Genomic DNA, 21,060 nt, shown 5'->3' on the forward strand with positions numbered 1-21,060 from the left:
ACAATCCGGCAGGAGACCAGCTCCCAGGAACAAGCCATTGGAGCTCTCTGAACCCACTGGGACCTGTTAAAGGCAAAGTCCTGGGGTAACAACAGTGTTGAGGGCGAGCGGTCAGGGTGAAAAGTGGAGCAGGCCAGCAAACGACCTCAAAATAAATGGCAATTTGTGAAGTCACAGCCATGGAGATGAGCACCCCCTTGTCCTTCAAACAGCTTTTCCCCATTTCAGTTGCACGCTTTGCCAACACATTGCTGACGAGTTTCCTTTTCCTCTCCCCAAGTTACCATGACCCAGCACCTGCAATATCAGAGTTGCTCCTGCAAGTTCTCTTCCCATGTACATGAAAAACATCTTGATTTACAACAGTCTTGCAAGCTATTTCTGGAACAGGGCTTTCCAGAGATGATTTTGATCGGTAATTCACTTATTTGAAACATAAGATGCAAGATTTCCTGCGCCTCTGCAAGGGAGATATTTTCTTTTGATCTTGCTTTACGCTTTGCCTGCCTTGCAAAACCTATTTCATGAACTGTAAGGCAGGACGGAGCTCTCTGGATGTCCTCTGAACCCCAAGCACGTCACCATGGGAGCCCCGCTGAGGTAGGAGGTGGACAGAACCAATATCCATTTGAAAATGTGCTACTTACTTACTTCAAATAAATCTTTTCAAATCAGCTCACCTGGGAAGACCCCCTTTTATTTAGCAAAATCCAACTAAAGTCACCATTAACAACAGCCTTTTCTGTTTCCTATCATTTCTCCAGGGTGGCCCTACCTGAAACCATGCCCTGAGCTGCTGCACAGTAACACACCGCCGAGCTTCCAGGAGCGACCAGCAAAGCCCAATTTCACACTGAAAACATCCCCAAAGTAAGACCAAGGTGTTCAAAAACGGCTTAGAAGTTCGCGTTCAGCGAACAAAGCGTATGGCCGGCTCCAAAAGCTTCAAGGGAAAACAGAAGAGACGGGAACCACCTCTGTTTCAGTGTCGGCACCCAAGATGCTCCTCATCAAGCTCGTCTCACAAGCCTGCAGAGAAGCTGCCAGCCCTTTCCACCGTGCCCTGCCAAAGGTGGGCAGCAAACTGAGGACCTACAGGAGCTAAGCGCTGAAGCTGGGCATCCCCCGGCCCCAGCGCAAAGGCATGTTGGAGGAGATGCATCCCCGCACCTCCCAGTTCACTGATGCCCTTCCCAAAACGATGCTCCTCTACCGTCACAGTCCCTGAAGGGGACCTACAGAAAAGTGGGGAGGGGCTGTTGGCAAGGGCAGGTAGCGACAGGCCGAGGGGCAACGGTTTAAACTAGAGCAGGGCAGGGTTAGATCAGACATTAGGAAGAAGTTCTTTACGCTGAGGGTGGTGAGACACTGGCCCAGGTTGCCCAGAGAGGGGGTGGAGGCCCCATCCCTGGAGACATCCAAGGCCAGGCTGGATGAGGCTCTGAGCAACCTGACCTAGTTGAAGATGTCCCTGCTGACTGCCGGGGGGTTGGACTAGATGGCCTTTAGAGGTCCCTTCCAACCCAACACATTCTATGATCACTGCTGCTTTCAGCCCGCAGCATGCTGCCATGCACGGTGGCAGAGTCCCCTCGGCTACACGCGGTGACGTGCTGCAAGGCCTCCCGGCAACGAGAAAAATGGCTTTGGAGCAGTAACTGTGGGCTGCCAGCTCGGTACCTGCCAGCACAAGGGTCGAGCATCTATTTGGCGTTCCCGGTTTCCCTTTATAAAAGCCCTGCTGCCACAGCGTCCCCTTCCCGAGGAAGCCGGAGGGTACCGCACCGCTGCCTGCTCCTGACGTGGACATCAATTCTGCTTAAACAAGTCCCCCCCGACGCAAACCCCAGCCTGCTGTCTTGGGCTAACAGGCTCCGCCAGCGTTTTCACTGCGACTTATCAACTCCATGGAGCGCCCACAAAACCCACCAGCCATTCAGAGGGAGCAATAAAAAATAAAAAAAAAAAAAAAAATATCCCGGTTGGGTTGGTCCGTAAAGGTTCTTCCTCCACCGCAGCCAGCCATCGCCTCATACCTGCCAACAGCCACAGAACTTCTCCTTCCCCAAAAAGTTCTTTGAAATACATTCCCAAGCCCTATTATCTCTCCCGTTTATACCGCGCTCCTTCCATTATCGAGAAATCTCCGAGTAATTTATAAGCCCACAAGCTCCTGAGCTAACAGGGCAATAAATCACGTTTATATACCCCGTCGCCTACTGTTCGGAGGGACGCGGGGCCGGGCGGCCGCGGGGCTGGGCGAAGGGAGGTGGCAGGGAGCAGCCGCCGCCTCCCCCAAACCCTCCAAACCCTCCACAACTTGTTCGGAGGAGAAGGCAGTTTTGTTCTGCATCGGTCGAACGTTTTTTGGTTTTTTTTAAGTATCCGGAGAGGATTCCAGCCTGTGTCCTACCTCACCATGTTTTCCCCAACACGAGCACACAGAAGAGGGTGGGGGTTTTGGGGTTTTGTTTTGTTTTGTTTTTTTTTTTCTTTTTACAAAAATCAAACCAAAAGGAGGAGGACGTTTTTGGCGCTTTTCCTCGAGGAAAGAGGTTGCCCATCTAATAATCCCTAACTGGGCAGTGGGTTGTTGGGCTTTCATGTGCGCCTCCGAGCCTCCCCTCGCCGTGCCAGGTCGCTGGTTTGCTTTTCCGCCGAGTTGCAAAACCCCTGAATAACAAGGTCTGTGCGTGGAAGTGCTGACACAAACCTTAACTACAGCATCCTGAACATGATACCAGAAGAAGGACGCTCCCTGTGTGGCCCAGCCTATGGATAAATAAAGCATTTCAGCAGCCAGCGCCGACAGATCATAAACCTCCACGAGCATAAATACCAACAACAACCCAAAAAGATTAGAGGGCTTACGGGCGAGGCAGGCTGGGATGATTTAGAGTTGGGGTGGAAGGGTCATTATTGCTGAATAGGTGGGGGGCGAGCGGGCCAAAGAAATCAATAAACCATTCTGCTCCCAGGGAAGGAAGGGGCCACGCTAATTGTGCAAACACACATTTCCCGTTTGAGGCTTGGAGCTCCCCGGCTCACCCGACAGGGACGGATACAGGGGTGGACACAGGGAACTCGCACCGTCTTGCTGAGAAACAAGGGCTTTCGCCCCGAGACAGGTGCCCCAGGAGCTCCATCGCTCACCCAAGCACCTCGCTGGGTGCGACTCCCTGCTGGAGGCAGCTTCAAATGAGCAATGTTCATCTCCAGCTCCGGTGATTTCATATTTTATGAAGTTAATGTATAGTTGGGATAAGGATCTCAGCTGCTTTCAGCATCACCGTCAAGTCAAAGCTTTTCCAGTGCCCGGTTCTAGCACCGTACGGCCAACCGACAGGTCCTGCCAGCACCCGTTATCTTCAAGCACCGAAGACAAGCTTTGGGACCCACTTCACCCCTGATAAAATAAGCACGTTTGCAAGTTGCCAGGCTTGCATCGGAGGTGGAGGTGGCCCCCAAATTAGCCACAACGGATCGCTGCATCCTACGGCGAGGACGGACACAAGGCTTTGCAGCCTGGTTTCCAGGCACACAACGGCCGAGCCGCAGAGTTCAAAGGCGACAAGCCATTCCTCCTCTCCATCCTCCTCCTCTTCTCCTTCCGTCCTCCCCATTCGTAGAACGGTTCGGGTTGGAAGGGACCTTAAAGATCATCTAGTTCCAACACCCCTGCCATTCCCTTCTACCTTTTACCCCCACTTTCTTTCTAAGGAACTCCCAATTCTTCCACCATTTTTCCCCACTTTTTTTCTAGGGAACAGAGCAACGGCAGAAGACACCAGCTTTGGAGAGTGAAGCCCATTTGTAAACAGAATAAATATATACTATACAAATAAACAGCTACTTGTACCTAATGGGCCAATGTACCTAAAAGCCCATCGTTGGGACACACCGCAGGAGGTCGGTCAGGGAACCAGCGGACAGTGGTAATGCCGGTTATTCCCAGGAAGAAACCCCAGCTCACGAGCACGTACGGGCGCCAACGGTGACGCTCTGCATTCCCAGCTAACCAGGACCGCGAGCTGATGCTGGTGGTAAAGTACAGGAACCTGCTCTGGTCCCTCTGTGCGAGCCAGTCTCCTCCTCTGCTGCCTTTCCAAAGATATTTAAAGAAAACGCTCTTTACATCAGTTAAAAAAATAGGCCAGGTCATGTCCAGCTTAGTGCCTGCAGTTAACAGAGTTCAACGTTACTTGGGATCTGGAGACTTTTTAAAAATCGGTAATTTCATCTTCCCTCCAGAAATAAATTCCTCCACGGTTTCACTGTGAAAATATTCCTAGGAACGGACAATCCTGCTGCTCGCGTACTAAAGACGGCATGCACCAAAAAAAAAAAAAAAAAAGAAAAATCAGATTAATATTGAGCCTTATCAAAAGTACGGCATAAACCATGTGTTGAATTTAATCCAAACCAAACCGTCGATCTGCCTTCGGGATCAGATATAACAAACATGTGAGCCGAGGGCCAGGAATGAAAAGCCCGGTTTGTTTTCGAATAGCAGATTTGTACCGATCTCTGTTAGCTGCGCTCCCGCGTGGAAATCTTTCCACTGCAAACGCCGGGCAAGTAGGATTTCTTATCTTCCAGCTTTGTTGGGTTAGGGAAAAGTTTCATTTGGCTTGAATTCGTTTAGAACGCAGGTTTCCCATTTTCAGGGAACAATTCTCAACAGTTTTGGAAAAGAAAGCCTTTTTGAAACGTTTTAAGTAGGGGGGAAAAAAGGAAAAGAGGCGTTACCATCGCCAAGGCGCCTTCCGAGGTTTGGGGTGCCGCCTCCCCGCGCGGTTCGCGGCTACCGGGGAGAGCCCAACACGCTTCGCTGCAGCCACCACCGGTGGGGAAAAGTGCCGCTGGGGGGAAATTCAGGCCAGCCGCCGGCAAACGCGGCGAGGAGACCTTGCGACGTGAAGCTGGAGATTCCCCAACGGCCCCTTTCTTCTGAGCACCGGGATGCTGTGAAGCGCCCCGCCTCGGTCCAGCCACCCCCTGTCCCCCTGCGCTCTTGAGCATCCTTTTTGGCGAGGGGACCTGCCGGGGCGGGCCAGAGCCCCACGGGCACCCGGCACACAAACGGTGCCAGTAAAAGAGTACAAACTCTTTCATGTTATTAAGAGTACATGCTTCATTTATTTAAATTTAAATGTGTTAAAATTTAATATAGCAGCCTTCCAGTGCCTAAAGGGGGTCTACAGGAAAGCTGGGGAGGGACTCTGGATCAAGGAGTGTAATGATAGGACGAGGGGGGACGGTTTTAAACTGGAAGAGGGGAGATTGAGATGAGATCTGAGGCAGAAATTGTTTGCTGTGAGGGTGGTGAGCCCCTGGCCCAGGTTGCCCAGAGAAGCTGTGGCTGCCCCATCCCTGGAGGGGTTCAAGGCCAGGTTGGACGGGGCTTGGAGCAGCCTGGGCTGGTGGGAGGTGTCCCTGCCCAGGGCAGGGGGTGGCACTGGCTGGGCTTTATGGTCCCTTCCAACCCGAACCATTCTGTGATACAATTCCCAATTTATTGGTCTGGGAATGCCTACAGGGCCCCACCGCCCGGACCGAGAGCGCAGCTTTGCCAGCCCAGCCTTGCTGGCCCGGTCTCGGAGTTAACCCAGGTTTTCTTCAGAAGTGAACACCCCCCCGCCCCCAACTCAACCTGCTGTTCCTCAGCTCCTCGGCACGCAAGGGCGATGGCGCACGCTGGGGAAATGGGGCGCCCGGAGAGAAATGCAAACTGCGCAAACAAATTCCCTTTCCTCGTTTGCTAGATTCCAGCGGCAATTAAATCCCTATTACCTACTCCCTCAACACAAACGGCACAAAAGCAAGCCCTCTGCCTCCCTGGCAGACCATTCCCATCTATTCGCTCCCTCTCCAAACCAGCGAGCGCAACCGGAGGCTCCGCCGCAACGCTCACGCCATTGGGGTCAGGAGTAAGGACGATGCTCTCGGGGATCATCCCAGTCCCATCCCTGACCCTACCAGTGCTTTGGTGGCTCAGCTGCACCTACACAGGTTTGGGGGCGGGGGGGGACGGACAGACAGACATGACAATCCCAGCAAAGGACTGGAAGAGGCACCCCATCGCCGCGTCCACATCTGCAGGCATCTGCACATCTCTAAGCATTCAGCCCTGCCATCTAGCTACCGATTTTGCCACAAATCGGTCAGGTTTGGCGGGGGAGAACTCAGAAGAATTCTCTTGTAGGGGCCGAGATCATGCTATTAATACAAATAAAGTAAAATCCACAAAATAAATACCCCGTATAACTCCGTGCCTGCCGGGCTGAGCCGCCCTCGCTCCTCCCTCCCAACCTGGACAGACCAGCTTTGCTCCTCCTTGAAAACCCCCACGGAGAAACGCACCCGCTCGGACTTTCACATCTAATTTTAGGTGAAGTTTGTAGTTTGCCTTTTCCCCAGGACAGAAAATGCCACGCGTCCGCGGCATCACGCGTTATTCCTGGAAAAGGCCCCAGCAACCAGAGCTGCTGGTTTTTCTATTGATTGCTGGGGGCGGGGGGGGGCTGTTTGCTATTCCGATCTCAGCTGGTCGGAAGTCTCCCCAATCACCGCAAGGTCGCGACCACGGGGTCAGAAACCTGCACGACATACATCATAATTTATTTTACAGATAATCAATACCGCACTGCGCCGTGCGGTCTTACAGTACAGCCTCACGCGGAGGGAAACCGATGCGACTCCTCCAGGACGGGCACCTTAAGGCCCGGCAGCTGAAGGGGGGCAAAACCAGCTTTCGTTTTAGAGGTGGGAATCAGGGCTGGAAGCAGAGCACGCACCCCACTCGCTGTTGGTTTGTACGTTCGTATCACTGCGTCAAAATTCTGCCCGTGGTTCGAACGCAACTTGGGAAAATAAATATTAGTAACTGGTCAGGTTTATATCTGATAAGTTTGATGGGAGAAGCCCCGGGAGCGGCACGGCCGGCGGATCGCCCAGGGCTCGGAGGGAAGGAGGTGACCCCAGTCCCCACCTGCGGGTGAGGGAAACCCCTGCGACCTGCGGACCAGCCCCCGCTTCGCAGGGATCCGCAGCACCAGAAGAGCAGCAAAACACCCTTCCATCAATAGCCGCCCTTCATCCCATTTTCTAATTTATATCCCCGGGGCTTCACCCCCCGCCAGCCGTGCCCAGGGTCACCCGGCGCGCGCGCTGCGAGCCCAGGGATTTACCAGGCTCTCCGCCGCTCCCAGCTTTTTCTTTTTCCTTTTTTTTTTTTTTTTGTTTTTTCCTGTTCTTTCTGGATTTCTGCAGAAGAGTAGCTCGGGGTAGTCCAAAAGATACAACAGCTTTTTTAACAAGCTGTCCTTAAAAATGATGCCAAAGACGGTATCTTAGCAGGAAAGAAAGGGATTTGAAACACGCAGCAGGAGAAAAGGGAACTGGGAGGAATAAGGAGTGCTGGAAATAATACCTTGTAGGAAGAGCAAGCCGTTATTAATTAATCGCTGCATTCTGGTATTTGCATCCATGCAGCGTGCAGTTCCCTGGGACCTTCACCACGGTTTCGCATCCATCAATCTCAACGTGATTTGGATGATAAAAGACGAACAGAGGAAGCATGGGGCACAGCCTGCCCCGCACCACCCTGCCTCCACTCGGTGCTGCCCCCACCCCCGTTGTGTGCAGGATCGGGCCCCTCAGCCTGGCCACCGCCTGGGGGGCTCGGCGAGCCCCGGCACCCCCCGCCTGCGCCAGCGAAGCCGGGAGAGCAAGGCTTCGCCTTCCAACCTTCCATCTCGGCGTGGGGCTCTGCCCCATCTCCCGGCCAGGCGGCGGGGAGCCGGACCTGCCGGACAATTCCCCACCACCCGCTTTTTATCCCGTTTCAACCTGCCCCCCCGGCACAGGCTGCGATGACCCACCACCGCAGGCTCAGACCTTGCCCCGTGCCTCCAAAGCAACGCTCCCTCCAGCCGGCATCGCCAGCCGGCCCGACGGACACGCGCTCGGCTGCAGCCATGGAGCAGGAGCAGCAGGGCAGCGAGACGGGAGGATGCTCTTAGACCCTCTTATTGCACTCCCAGGTCAACACGCTGAAGGCATTTCCGATTTCTCAGCAGCACGGCTCCTTTTCCACTGGCTGCAGCAAAAATAAAGCGGATAACCTCACGAAAAAGCAAATGCCTGCCGCGAGCGGGGCGTAAGTGGAGTTTGGTGCTGTACCGGGGGAGGATGGTCTGTCGCTACGTGGAAAACTCATGGAAATACAGCTGTTCTTGCGGGCAAAACGGGCAGGGAGGTGTGGAAGCCCAGCCCCGCGTCGAAGGGAGCCGGGTAGCCCAGTGCCGGGGCCACGAGCCCCGCAGCCTGGTCCTGGCCAAGCCGGGAAGATTGGCACGTCGGCTCCCACCCACCGCAGCCCCCGGCGCGGCGAGGAGCTCGCACAAAGGGAAACACGCAGACCATGACAGGGTAAGCCTCCTCCTTCCCCTCTCTCTTCCCCTTTCTTTCTCTTCATGCTATGGCGAGGCTGCTGAATGCCGATAGGAAAATACTTTGGCAGAGCCAGACAGTCTTTTCTATTTTGGTTTTCGTTTTTGGTTGGGTTTTTTTGTTGGTGGTTTTTTTTTTTTTTTTCCTTATTTTCCCTGCAGCTGCTTCGCTGGATGCCTAATCCTCCACGGACATCTGGAGAGGGAGCAGGACGCAGGAGCGCCGTGCCAGGTAGGCAGCGCAACGCGCAGCTCCACGTAACTTCTGGTTGTACCTGCTGTTACGGCACAGCGGGCGGGCGAACAGAACACAAAAACCCAGGGGAAGACAGACAGCCAAAAAAAAAAAAAAAAATTAATAAGGTTCGGACCTGTCGGGGCCGCAGATTCCCAGGCGGAAGCACCCCCCGGACTCAGCAGCAGAGCACAAGAAGGTCGTGCTTTGCGGCGGAACATCGCTCTCCGAAGCATCCTGGGGGCTGGCGGCTGCCGTCCCCCTGGGGGCCGCGCGCTGGGCTGACGGCAGGAGGGTATTTAGGTGCCTCCCTGCGCCCAAGGCTTGGCGTGACCTACCCCAGCCCTCCGCAGAGACCCCAGGCAAGGCCCTGGCAGCGGGCATCCATCCTCACAAACCCCCGCCCAGGCACCAAGAGCAGCCGCTCCTTTATTTCCCCCCCTCCCCTTTTTAAATCACACTGTTCCCTGAACACATTTTTTCCCCTGCTGTTATCACAACTGATACCTAAACTGCCCGTATCTGGGGAAAATCAAAGCCAAAGCAGCAATTGCTCAGCGAGGGCTGGAGGCAGGAGAGGAGAGCGCGCGGCAGGGGTTTTCCCAGCTCCTAAGGAAAGGAAGAGACCCATAAAAATACTCCCAAGGATCCAGGAAGTAGCTTTATAGATCCAGAAAAACGATTTTCAACCCCAGGGGAGTCTTTCTCTTGAGCTCAGCCTCCCGCAGAGGAGGGAGATATCTGCTCCCCCGGCTGACCAGCTTGGCGCTATCGGCTTACAGCAAAATCAAATATTCCGAGCGGCCACCTGAGTCCCCCCCGACGCTGCTCATCCGACCTGAGCCCCCAGAAGGCCTCGGCAGTCACCCCCGCGCCCCCCCTCGCCACGTCCCAAACGCACCCGCAGGGCTTGGGAAGCATCACCCTTTGCCTATTCCACCCTTTTCTCTCCCGCCTCGGAATGCTACGAGCAGAAAACGAGCGGGGTTTGAGCGGGCATCCCTCTTCTGAAACCCAGCACTGCTCCAAGCCCAGCAGCCATCGCCTCTGCCCAGTCTTGGATGTGCCGGGTGCAATAAGGAAAGCAAAATAAATAGACGTTAAATATAACCGCCACGATGCGCCCAGCTGTCTCCAACCGGGGAAAATCGGAACCCCGCACCGACAGCGCCCTGCTACGCGCTCTCCTCAACAACACCCGAGTCCTCCTCTGTTCCTCCAAAGCATCTCGCACCTCTCTAGAGCTCCGAGAAGGCAAACTGCAGGACGCGCGGGTGTGCGGCTCGACGCCTCCGAGCAGCCGCTCCGCTTCGCTGCCCGTCGCCACAACACGCCCGGAAAACGCCAAGCCCCCACGTGCCGAAGGAAGTTCTCGTTTGTTTCTGCCTCGCTGGGATGGGAATCTCGAAACCAGCCTTGTCCTTGCAAAGCTTCCCGCGAAACGTGTGTTTGGGGAGGGTCTCCTGGCAGAGGACCTGCCCCAGCACGCTGCAGGCGGTGGGAAGCAAAAGCAGCGTGTAACTGGGGGGGCCGCGGGCTGCCTACCCCCATCTCTGTAGGAGCAAGACCCACATCTGCACTCACCCCGTCCTGATCTCAGTTTCTCGCCTCCCGTGGGAGAACCAGGGCCCGCATCGGGACAAGTGCCAGGACACCGCCACTCAGTGGGGTCAGGCTTCCCCGATCCAGCCCAGGCAACCGCCCCGAGGTCTCTCCTCTTCTCCATGGCCCAAGGTGTCTCCTCTTCCTCCACACCCCAAGGTCTCTCCTCTCCCTCCACCAGCCTGAGCTCTCCGGAGGCCGGGAGGCAGGAGCAGGGCGCGAGGGGCAGCTTCAGGACACAACACTTCACAGACGGGTGCAATGAGTCAGCCGGAGGGGAATAAAAATCCCTCGTGGCAAAGCGGCGTGGTGGTTTCCTGGAGAGCAAGGGGGTTTTGAACAGGAGCAAACGATGTCATACATGACCAAACCCTGCCTCTGCGGGTCACAGGCCAGCGGAGCCGCAGGAGCAGGCACTGCATCCACTGCCACAGTCCCGCAGCGTCACAGACCCGGAGCCATGGACCATCTCATCAGCTCCAGCCCGTGATGGGGTCATGCACTTCCTCAGCATCGCTGAGCTCCTCCTCTTCTAATTACATCAAGCTTTGCAGTTTCTCTTATCTTCTCAGGGCCTAATAATTAAGTGGGCTGCGATCAGAAAAATCAACAGAAAAACTTCTCGGCCTTCCCCAGACCACCCTTGCCCTATTTTGTCCTTCACAGCGTCGCTTCTACAACCTGCACGGGCGCAGGGCGGGTACTGCGGCACGGCAGGAACCACAGCAAGACAAGGCTGGAAAGCGGAACTCAGGTCAGAGGTTTTCATGGAGGAGGTTCTTCATCTGAGGAGGTGCGGACGCCCTGGCAGAGCGGGAGGCAGGTGCCGGCATGGGGACGCTGTGCCGAGGACTTGGTGGTCCTGGGTCCAGGCGGAGCAGAGATGACAAGCATTAGATTTCCCAGGTCTTGGCAGGCGGGGCTTCGCCGCGAGGAGCGGGAACGGTTCGATGCGTCAAAGAAGCACCTGCCCCATCCCACAGCGTGGGCTTCAAGAGCGACGCAGCGATGCCCGAGTCCCAGGGCCTCCATCCCTGGCAGCACAGGCGGCCTCGGCCACCATCTCAAGACAGATGCTCCTGCCACCCAAGGAAGGCGAACATGAGAATAACCCTGCTGGGGCTGCGTCACCCAGCACCCTGCCTTCGGTGCCGGCCACCGGTGCTGTGCCAGGAGGGCGAGGGCAGGGCGAGCAGGGACCACAGAAGGGGCGGCCAGGAGCCCCGTGGCAAAGCCAGCCGGGACGGGCTGTGACAAGGACCACGCTCTGGCTTGTCCCCAACGGTGTCCCCGGTGCCGTGCGGTGGCACTGGCATCCGAGCCCCCCTCCCGGGGGGAGGACGGCTGGGGAGGAGCAGACGGGGAGAGGGGAGGGAGCCGCTCGGCAAGGCTCACGCCTCCGCCATGTGCTGCGCGCAGCCTCGCCAGACCGCAGGATCTGGCTCACTGAACGTGTGGAAGAAGCAACACTTCTCTGTGTCTCACTTTACAAAGCCCCAAACAATAACTGTCTGTCGCTGCACAGGAGCTTCGGAGAAACAGAAGTTGCTATTGGCATGGCGCGCGGCGGCCTTCCCCTTACACAACACCAGCAGATGTGAAAATAGCCCGGTGCTGCCTCGCGCGCTCCTCTGACCTCCTGTTTGCTTCTGGATCAGCTTCCAAAGCTGGATCTTAACCTACAAGAGCCATAGAAGCAAAGGATTTGGCCCTATCGGGGACCTCTTCATAATCTAAGGCAGACGCGCTCCACGCAGAACACGCCAAGGTTTGGCAGGGCAGGGGAGAGGCTGAGGCAGCACCGGCCCCGGGGCCGCCCGCGCCGGCATCGCCCCACGCTCCGGCTGAGGGCGCGCTGGAGTTGGCCCAGGGACAGAAGAGCTGGAAGCTCTTGCAAACCAGGGCAGCACCCAAAACCTCACATCCTACCGCTCAGCCTACACCGAAGCCACCTCCAGCCCCCACCTGCCCCACGGAGGGGGACCTCCGAGCTCCTGAGGTCCCACGTCCCAGAGCCCGATGTCCTAAGGGCTACCAGGGCTGGCACAGCATGGGAGATCCCTTCCATCCATGCAAGGTGCTCCCGGGGTTTCTCATCCACGTGAAGAGCAAGGACTGACTCCAAACCCAAAACCGGTCCAGGACATACGGAGGGAAAAAGCACGTGGAGGGCAAATTTCTCCTGGAAGGGTGAAAAGGCAGCGGAAGAATTAAACCGAAGGACGCTAAAGATAAGCAATAAAGGGAGAGTTTAGTAACCAGAAGTGAAAGGACATCTCCAAGAACAACCTGCATAAATAAATTAATCTCTCCAGTGCCCCCAAGGATATCCAGTGTCCCTGCTGCCTTCGGGACTGCGCCAACCCCAAGCAGCAGAGGAACTTCCCGAGCTGCAGGAGAAGAAAACAAGGCAGGGACATTGCTGTCACTTGGGAAGGGGCCACAGAACGAGCTGTCCTCCTCGCAAGGCACGGGGCTGCTCCCACGGCCGTGCCGGCGCGCACCCATCGCCCGCCTTCCAGCAGCTCTCCCCTGTGACCCACCACACACCACTCCCTGGTGGGAATGTCACCCGACGGCAAAGCCCCAGAGGAGTTAGACTCAGCCGGGAGTCTAAACCCTGCTCCCAAAAAACCCCCATCCCTCCGACCACCCCACGGTCCGGGCTAGGGAACACCTCGCCGGTGCTGCCCCAACCCACCCACGGGTGATGCTGCACCCGACGGCATCACCTACGGGCTCGGCGCCACCGAGAAAGCCTTTATCCACAGCTGAGCCACCGCAGCGCCTGACCGCAGGCAGCTGGCGCGGCGACCCGTCCCAGCCTCCGCACACGAGTAACTAACGTAAGATACAGAATACCCGAGCCGTGGTATTTTGCCCCGAAATACCTCCATCCCCAAAGCAGGCTGGAGGGATTTCTACCTTTGCGCGCAGAGCCGCGGGGTGAACGGGCAGCGGCAGAGGAGCGTAATGCTAAGACCAACACGCGGGACGAGCCGCTGGTCGCGGCTCGCGCAGGAGGGCGAAAGGCGGCCTTAGAATATAATCCATTTCAGGCGCTCTTAAATCTCCCCAATACAACGCAGAGCCCTTTAAGCAAGACTAAACAACTTCCTTTAGCCTAAATAAATATTAAACCTAAGTGATGCATTAATTTACTCCAGTTCACCAAAGGCTAACTCCTACCCAAACTGATCATTATAAAAGAAATCCTATAATCCCTTGCTCCCATTCAGGCTCAAAACATGTAATCCCGTGAATAAATCCAGCAAGAAAGTGTAACAAAACGGGCAATAAAAACTTACGGCATTCACATCTTTTCATCTACCATTAATACTGTAAACACTCACTCGAAGGCCCTTGAGTATGACTAATCTAATGTTTTGGCTCCCAACGCTAATCGCCGAAAGAGCTCGCCTCTCGCCGTAACACCCAGCGAGACCCCGCCGCCCCCCCAGCCCACCCCCCCCCACCCCAGCGGGGGCCCAGGACACCCCCCAGCCCCACCAAACCCCCGCCTCAAATCCCGCAAAACGCTGCGAAACCAGGGCGAAAAGGGAGCAAGTATGGTTCTAATAGCGCCGGAGCGCAGAGATTTTATTCCTCCCCCCCCCCCCCCCCTTTTTTTTTTTTATTATTTTATTGCTTTGGAAGCCTGCGAGCTCCAACTGTATAAATGCCAATAACTTCCCAAGTTTTAAGGCTGCTGAAGTAAGAGATCAGATTTTAGCAAGTGCTTTCCAGGCAGCCGGCCAAACTTTTTCTGATTCACTAAAAGCACCAAAGGGGGGGGGGGCGGAGGGGGGGGGGGGGGAGAGGGAGGGGGCCGGAGGGCTGATTAACTTCAGTTACCGCACAAGCGCAAAAAAAGAAAAAAAAAAAAAAATAAAAATAAGGAAAAGTCTCCCCGCTGCAAAGGGTGCCGTCGCTGCGAGCTCCGAGCTCTGCGCAGCCTGTTATTCCTGGGGCTTGGGGAAGTAAAAAAAAAAAAAAAAAAAAAAAAAGAAAAAAAGAAGAAAAACAGCACACCACACACACAACGCACCGGAGAAATACGGCAAACGCCTCCCAACCGCAGGGTGATTTACAGCTGCGGATCCTCTCCCGATGAGGAGGCTGCTCCGCCGAGGGGAGGCTCTGCTGGTGTTAGGTTCAAGACGGGGTTTTCAGAAGGGATGAGATAAAAAAACGTGAATTTTTTTGAGGGGGTGGGGGAGGAGGGGACGGGGCTGGTTGGGGTTTTAGCTTGGCCGCAGGGATGGAGCCCCCTCCCGTGCTGCGGCTGAGCTCATCCAGGAGCGTCCCTCGCTGCCATCGGGTATCTGCGAGAGGACGAGCAGGTGCAACCCCATCCCCGGCACCCCTGCAGGGACAAGGGGGTGGCACCCGTGGCCCCCGGCCCCAGCAGGACGGAGCCACCGAGGCAGCGGCACCTGCTCTGCCCGGCCTCGCAGGTGGGTCCCGCTGCGGGATGGATGCCCAGCTAAAACCCCCATGCCGGGGAGGCGCGGGGCTGTCGCGGGGGGCAGTGGGCACCCCGTTGTCCCCCCACCCCACCCTAGCCGCCGTCCCCGTCCCGCGGGCGCCTGGGCTGCAGCAGAGCCTCGCCGCTCAGGGTGTTCCTCCAACGGCTTCATTCCTGCCGAGGCAGGATCAAAGGCAGGATCTGACTTGGACGGCTTTCTACTGAATAATGGGGAGGGAGCAGGCAGCCTCCTTCTCCTGGCTAGGAAAACGCGTGTTTTTCAAAGTATCAGTTTTTGGGAGCAAGTTCCCTAGGAGGGGAATAAAAAAAAAAAAAATAATATATATATCTAATAAGGAGGAAAAAAAAAAAATAATGAGGAGGGCGAGCAGGAGAGCGCCTGCTCTTCCAAGGCAAGTGCATCAATCAACATTGTGCAAGGAGGGGAGTCCAGCACTCCCTCTCACATCATTAGCCAGGCTAATGCACTCCAGAGGATCCCGCTACGGCAGGGCAGGCTACCGGCGCACCCAGCCCGCAGCGGGCGGCCGCCCAGCCGCCGCACCAGCGGGCACCCAAAAGCAGCTGGGCGAGAGGGGCAGCCCCTTTCGCAGGGCCACTGACACACACTCCAGCATCTGGCGCGGGGATCGGTTTTAATACAGCTATAAAAACTAGAGGTGGGGGGGGGGGGAAGGAAAAAAAAAAAAAAAAAAAGGAAAAAAAAGAAAAGTGAAAGCCCTAGCCAAAACTGCCTGGCACTCCGAGAGGTCAGCACGCCGCCTTTGTTTCTATTTTACAACCAAAAGCGTAAGAGGACAGAAAGGACACGTACCTGTACCTGAAAGCACAGCAGCAGGAAATGTAAACATCTGGAGAGGAGAAAAAAAAAAAGCAACAAAAGATCAAATGATGCGGTAAAATGGTTAAAGTTGAATTTTTTATTCTTATTATTATTATTTTTTTTTGCGCTTTGTTTTTGTTTGCAATTTTTTAAAGGGCGCAGAGCGATGCTCTGCTTATAAAAAGGCTCGGGGGGTCCCGATTAACCACCTGGTTGCGAGGAAAACGCAACCGGAGCCTCCAAAATGAAAGTTTAAAAAAAAAAAAAAAAAAAAAACCAAAAAAAAAAACCACACCACAATTTAAAAAAAAAAAAAAAAAAAACACGTTAAAAAAATAATTAAAAAAAAAAATAATAATGCCATAATCCTTACAGGCAAGTGCAGGCTGAGAGCAGTGAATACATCGCTGGGCGAGGAGAGGGGGGAGGTCAGTGGCTTCGGGCTAGCGGAGTGCAGTCCCCCACCGCCGCCCTGACATGGGAGCGATCCGGCCGCCGGGCTCCGCTCCGCTCCGCGCCGCCCCGCGCTGCTCCGCGCCGCCGAGAAGTTGTGGTACCGCCCGCTTTGCCTCCTCCGAGTGACTCGCTTCGGCATCAGCTCTCCTCTCCCCCTGTCTCTCCTCCTCCTCCTCCTCTTCCCTCTCTCTCTCTCTCTCTCTCTCTCTCCGCCTTTGGGGGGGATGAAGGTGCTTATTGTCAGTAACTTCCGATCATCAGCAAGTGCCCCCCCGCCGCCCCCCCGAGGCGGATGAAGGCTCTCGGCGGCCCCGCGCCCCGCTCCGCGCCGGCGGCATGGCGATGCGCGGGCGATGCGCGGAGCGGGAGGCGGGACCCGCCCGGGCGGCCCCCGCGGGGCTGGCACCGCCTGCGCGGATGGGGCAGCACCGCCTGCGCGGCCCGGACGGCAAAGCGTTTACATTTAAAAAAAAAAAAAAAAAAATTAAGGAAAAAAAATAAAATAAATTTTTAAAAAAGGAAAAGGGGGGGGGGGTGGTGGGGCGGGGACGGACAGCGCGCTGCTCCAACCCCTCCCCGCCCCGACGGAGCGGGCTGTGCCGCTGCTCGCCCCGAAGGCGAGGGGAAAAACACACACACACACAGCCCCCCCCCACACACACACCCCCCCAGACCCACCGCTCCGCTCCGCGCTCCCCCGCGGTACCCTTACCTCCGAGCGCGCAGCAGCGCGTCCCCTCGCCCGAGCGGGAGGGCGAGCGGCAGCGGGGTCCCGCCGGCCCCACCGCCGCTCCCCCCCCACCGCCCGGTGGGGCAGGGCAGGGCATGGCGGCGGCCGGCCGGGCCCATCGCCCCCCGGCCCCGCGGCGGCGGCGGGACAGCGGCCCCGGGGCCGGGGTCCGGGCTCTGCGCGGCCGGCGCTGCCCGCCCGCATGGACACGCTTCGCCTGCCCTCCAGCGGCCGCGCCGCCGCAACGCTCCCGCAGCGCCCGACCGCTTCCCCCCCGCTCCTCACCCCTTCTTGGGGTTGGTTTTTTTACTAAGGTAAAGGGGGAAAAAAAAAAAAAAAAAAAAAAAAGAAAAAAAAAAGAAAAAAGAAAAAATCCCCACGCCGAGAGCGTGCGGTAACTCTGGCCCCGTTCTCTGAAAGCTGGTTTGTAGCAGACAAAACGCCAGGAACTGTTAACCTCCGCGCACAGCCTAACCCTCCGAAGAGAGCCGAGCGTCAGTTAACACCTTATTAAGTGAGAACGTAACCATAGCTCGTAACTAGCAGCTTTCCAAATTCGCCGCGCGGGCTCCCGCCGGGTTCTCAGCCGCAAATCAAGCAGCATCCCTTAATCCCCGGAGTTCATCAGTGGGGATCCCTCAGACACCAAATCGCAGGGGTTTTCAGCCCATCGCTTCAGGCCCAAGAGGCACAGAAAACGTTAAAATTTTGAAAACAGTGACCAAAGCAAAAATACCTCCAACACACGTATGTGATGTATCTAATAGACTTCAAACTTCTTGTGTTATGGATCCACAAACCAATGAAAAAAATCCAAATCGCCGTCAATTACCGATGCCACCGACATCAGTGGCACCACGCACCCCCGTACCAGCAGTGCCACGGCTGAAGGCTCTTTCCGGGGATGGCCAAGACCATCAGAGCCGCCTTCCCAAGCTCTGCAAGTTGAGCTCGCCGAGATGCCTGCACAGAAACGGTACGAACAGAATTTGGGCACTCGCAGGATGAGAGCATTTAGCTCAGGTGTGAAAATATTCGAGACAGTCCTAATCATCGCAAATGTCTCTTTCCCTCAAAGCAGTTGGGGTGGGGAGGACTCCAGCCTACACCACCTTCTGCCGGCGGGCGCTGCTCACTCACCCATGGGAAAGGCACCCCATGGCGGGGGGGTCAAGCCCAGCATTCCCACGTGCATCAGCCCATCACCTCGCTAAATCCAGTATCTGCCGCCCAAGGGGACCCCGCACAACACAGGCGGCAGTTCTGCAACGCCAGAAGGCGATAATTCCTCCCTGACACTCGTAGCCGCTCGCAGTCATCTGCGAGCACGAGCTTTGACGGCTCCTCCTCAGCTTTCCTGACCGCCAAACCTGGGAGCAATCAGAAAATCCATCTGAACTGTCCCAGAAACAGCCCCTCATCCTCAGCTGAAACCCAGACTTCTCCTGCTCCACCAACAGCCTCTTTTCACCTTCCTCTTTTCCCAGCCTGACTTACCCTTGCGGAAGGAGGATCCACGCAGAAAACTGGTACCGAAACTTGCTCCCCGTCCTTGCCGTGAGAGCGCCAACCTGCTGCACGTGTTACCATTGGCTTCATCCTGCCAAGCCTCAAAGCTCAACCTTGCACACGGGTGACATTCTGTGCTCCTCCCACGAGAACTGAAAACACTCAGCAACCGTTACACGGGAAGTCGGGATTTCTGGGTGAGATTTTCAAATCCAAAGCGTCCCACGCACGACCTGCCCCGTCTTCCACACAAGCAGAGCTTTCAAGCTGCTTTACGTTACCAACACATGGGCTGGCCTCAAGGGCCTCAGGGTCCTTAAGTAGGATGATGTCTTACACCTGTAGAGCCCAGTGACGGGAACGGTATCTAAAGGGAAGCTCGTGCTGTTCTACCGTGTGCCTTCGCTGGTCTGATGTAGGGATGCCACTGGTGATGCACTGGGGAAGGGACGGAAGTGCCGCGAGCACCCGTCCCACCGCTTCGGAGCTTTGCGCGGCGGCAGCCCCACCACCCGCCTCTGAGAAAAGGCTCCTTAGATGGCAACCGGTGGCCTTGCCCAACACCCGAGCCAGCCCAGGGCTGCTGCGCCCCGATGGAAGCAGCACAGATAGAAAAGTCATTTGTGAAGCTGCTGCTAATATTTATAATGTCAATTCCCCCCACCAGCAGGGAAAAATCACAGCAGCTACAGCATTGCTGCGAACCACCCGTGGAAAAAAGTCATCACAGGCGATGCTGCCTCCCACCGCCGCATCCCGACCGGGGCTTTGGCTGCCAGAAGGGACTGGATCTGCACAGACCAAAAGGCACCCAGACACCTCAAACGGTGAGAAGTGCCAGGGCAACACCCGCCGGGGGGTGTTTTGAAGAGGGCACGTTGGATTTTCCTTTTTTCAAGTACGAAAGCATTTCAGTTGCGATCGCGCACGAGCTCTATATTTAAACTAGACCCAGGTTTTGTGCCTCGTTAAGTTCGACAAAGCCCTTTAATCTTTAAAATCCCCATAGTTGCCTGGAGAATAATACTGATATTAAGCGAATCTCGGGCTACCAGCCTTGAAGAACACCGGGAGCACAGGAAATAAGACGAGGCAGCTCACATGTATCTGTGGAAAAACAGAAATACCGCTTAGCTGCCTGTTGTTGTGAATTCATCTATGTCTATAGACAATATGAAGAGGTCTGCGCCCACGCGTGTTGCTTCACTGCTGAAAGGCTGCTATTTGACCCCATTCCCAACACAAACCCAGCGCCCGCTGGGGGAAGAACACCTTTATTTTAAGGTGTTTATTTTTCTGACGGCACACCGAGGGTGCGAAGGCTGGCGCAGCACGTTCCCGAGAGCTGGATGCTCGCGACATTCGATCAAGCAAGAGACGGGCCAGGTAGGGTCTCGGCACGGCAGGGCGATGCCTGGGATCTCCCAGGGTTACTGCCTCGCGCTCACCCGTGCAAAAGCCTGAATTAAAGGCTCTGTCCTACAGCGCCTCGGTGGCTTATTGGATTAGCGGCTGCTCAAATCAAAGTCCGAGCAGCATGACCTTTCCCTCGCAGGGCTGTGAAGGTGCCCCCGGTGAAACGAGTTCCCCTCGCCCTGCTCCAGTGGTTCATATCGCCCGCGGCGCGGACGTTTCACAGAGCGTGGAGCCCCTTCAATGGGGCCGAGGACTTAGCAGCATGCTTGAGTGGGAAACCTTCCCACCCACCGGACGCCCCTGCGGAATGTGAATGAGAAGCCGGCAGCGAAGGCTGGCGCGGGATGCGGCCCCGCCGCGCCCGGCACGCCTTTAGATTCAAGATTTAAAGGAAAAAGAAAAGGCCCGGGCTGACGTTTTACAAAGACCAAGTTCAGCTCCACATCTCAGCCCTGCCACCGTTTGCTCCCATCACCTTCCGCACCTCCAGCCTTGGGTCATTTCAATAAGCAAATAAGCTTATTTTTAACCAAATAACCAAATTATTAACCAAATTTTATTTTAACCGAAGCAAATAAGCATTTCAACCAAAAAATCAACTCGAGAAGGAGTTTCTACGTTTTATACCCTCGGTGGTAAAGGGAAAGACAACTTTTAGAAGGGCTGTGGGGCATTATCTTCTGTCTCTACCCAGTTTGCACACAAAGGGGCAACTCCACGCCAAGGATTTTAGAAATGCCTCTGCCACGTAGCCTGGACAGGCAGGGAGGGAGGGGATGCTTTGCCGTTAGTGCCTTTTGACAGCAGAGCCACCTCAGAACAACCCTGAGCCGCTACCCAGGAGGACGGGACTTAAGCCTTAGCGCCGTGACGTTCAGTCCCAACCTTGCGGGAGGAACGCGGCGAATAAATCAGGACTGATTCAGGCAGCCACAGAGCGCCGGGCTACGCCCCGCGCTTAAAGCCCTGCAAGCACGAAGCCATATAAATATATAAACGTGCAAATCGCTTGCAGGATGCTCACACAAGTCACCCGCGTGGCAGGATGGCCAACAGCCCTGCTGATACTCACACGTGGGAGAAGAGAGGGAAAGGCCGTGCAGAAGGTCAACAAGTAAAGCTGTAACTTCTAAATGAAAAATGCATCCCCCGAGCCTCGCAGGGAACCGCAGGGGAAGGATGCTGAGCGTCAGGCGGGTCAGAGCAGCCAGGAGCAGCGGAGGCGGAGAGCTTTGTTCTCTTTCCGTAGCCCTCTTTGTCCCCAGGCACCCTGCCACGCTCCCCCGGCACAGTACGGGGAACAGCGGAAGGCAGCAGCTCCGCACTCCCGCGCCTTGAACACAAGAA

At 56.0% G+C, this 21,060-nt stretch overlaps 1 protein-coding gene across 1 annotated transcript in view; it reads right to left on the reverse strand.

The window, feature by feature from the left end:
- The window catches only part of FGF18 (fibroblast growth factor 18), a 76,031-nt gene extending 59,813 nt beyond the window's left edge, over nt 1-16,218 (reverse strand). The window contains exons 1-2 of the mRNA XM_063349115.1: nt 15,976-16,218; nt 15,594-15,630 (exon numbers count right to left, since the gene is read on the reverse strand). Of these exons, the coding sequence (XP_063205185.1) occupies nt 15,594-15,630; nt 15,976-16,007 (69 nt within the window). The 5' untranslated portion in view covers nt 16,008-16,218. The remainder of the gene's footprint in view (nt 1-15,593; nt 15,631-15,975) is intronic.
- Between the last annotated feature and the right edge of the window lie 4,842 nt (nt 16,219-21,060).

The sequence above is a fragment of the Chroicocephalus ridibundus genome, chromosome 11, assembly GCF_963924245.1.
Source record: "Chroicocephalus ridibundus chromosome 11, bChrRid1.1, whole genome shotgun sequence".
Classification (NCBI taxonomy): Eukaryota; Metazoa; Chordata; class Aves; order Charadriiformes; family Laridae; genus Chroicocephalus; species Chroicocephalus ridibundus.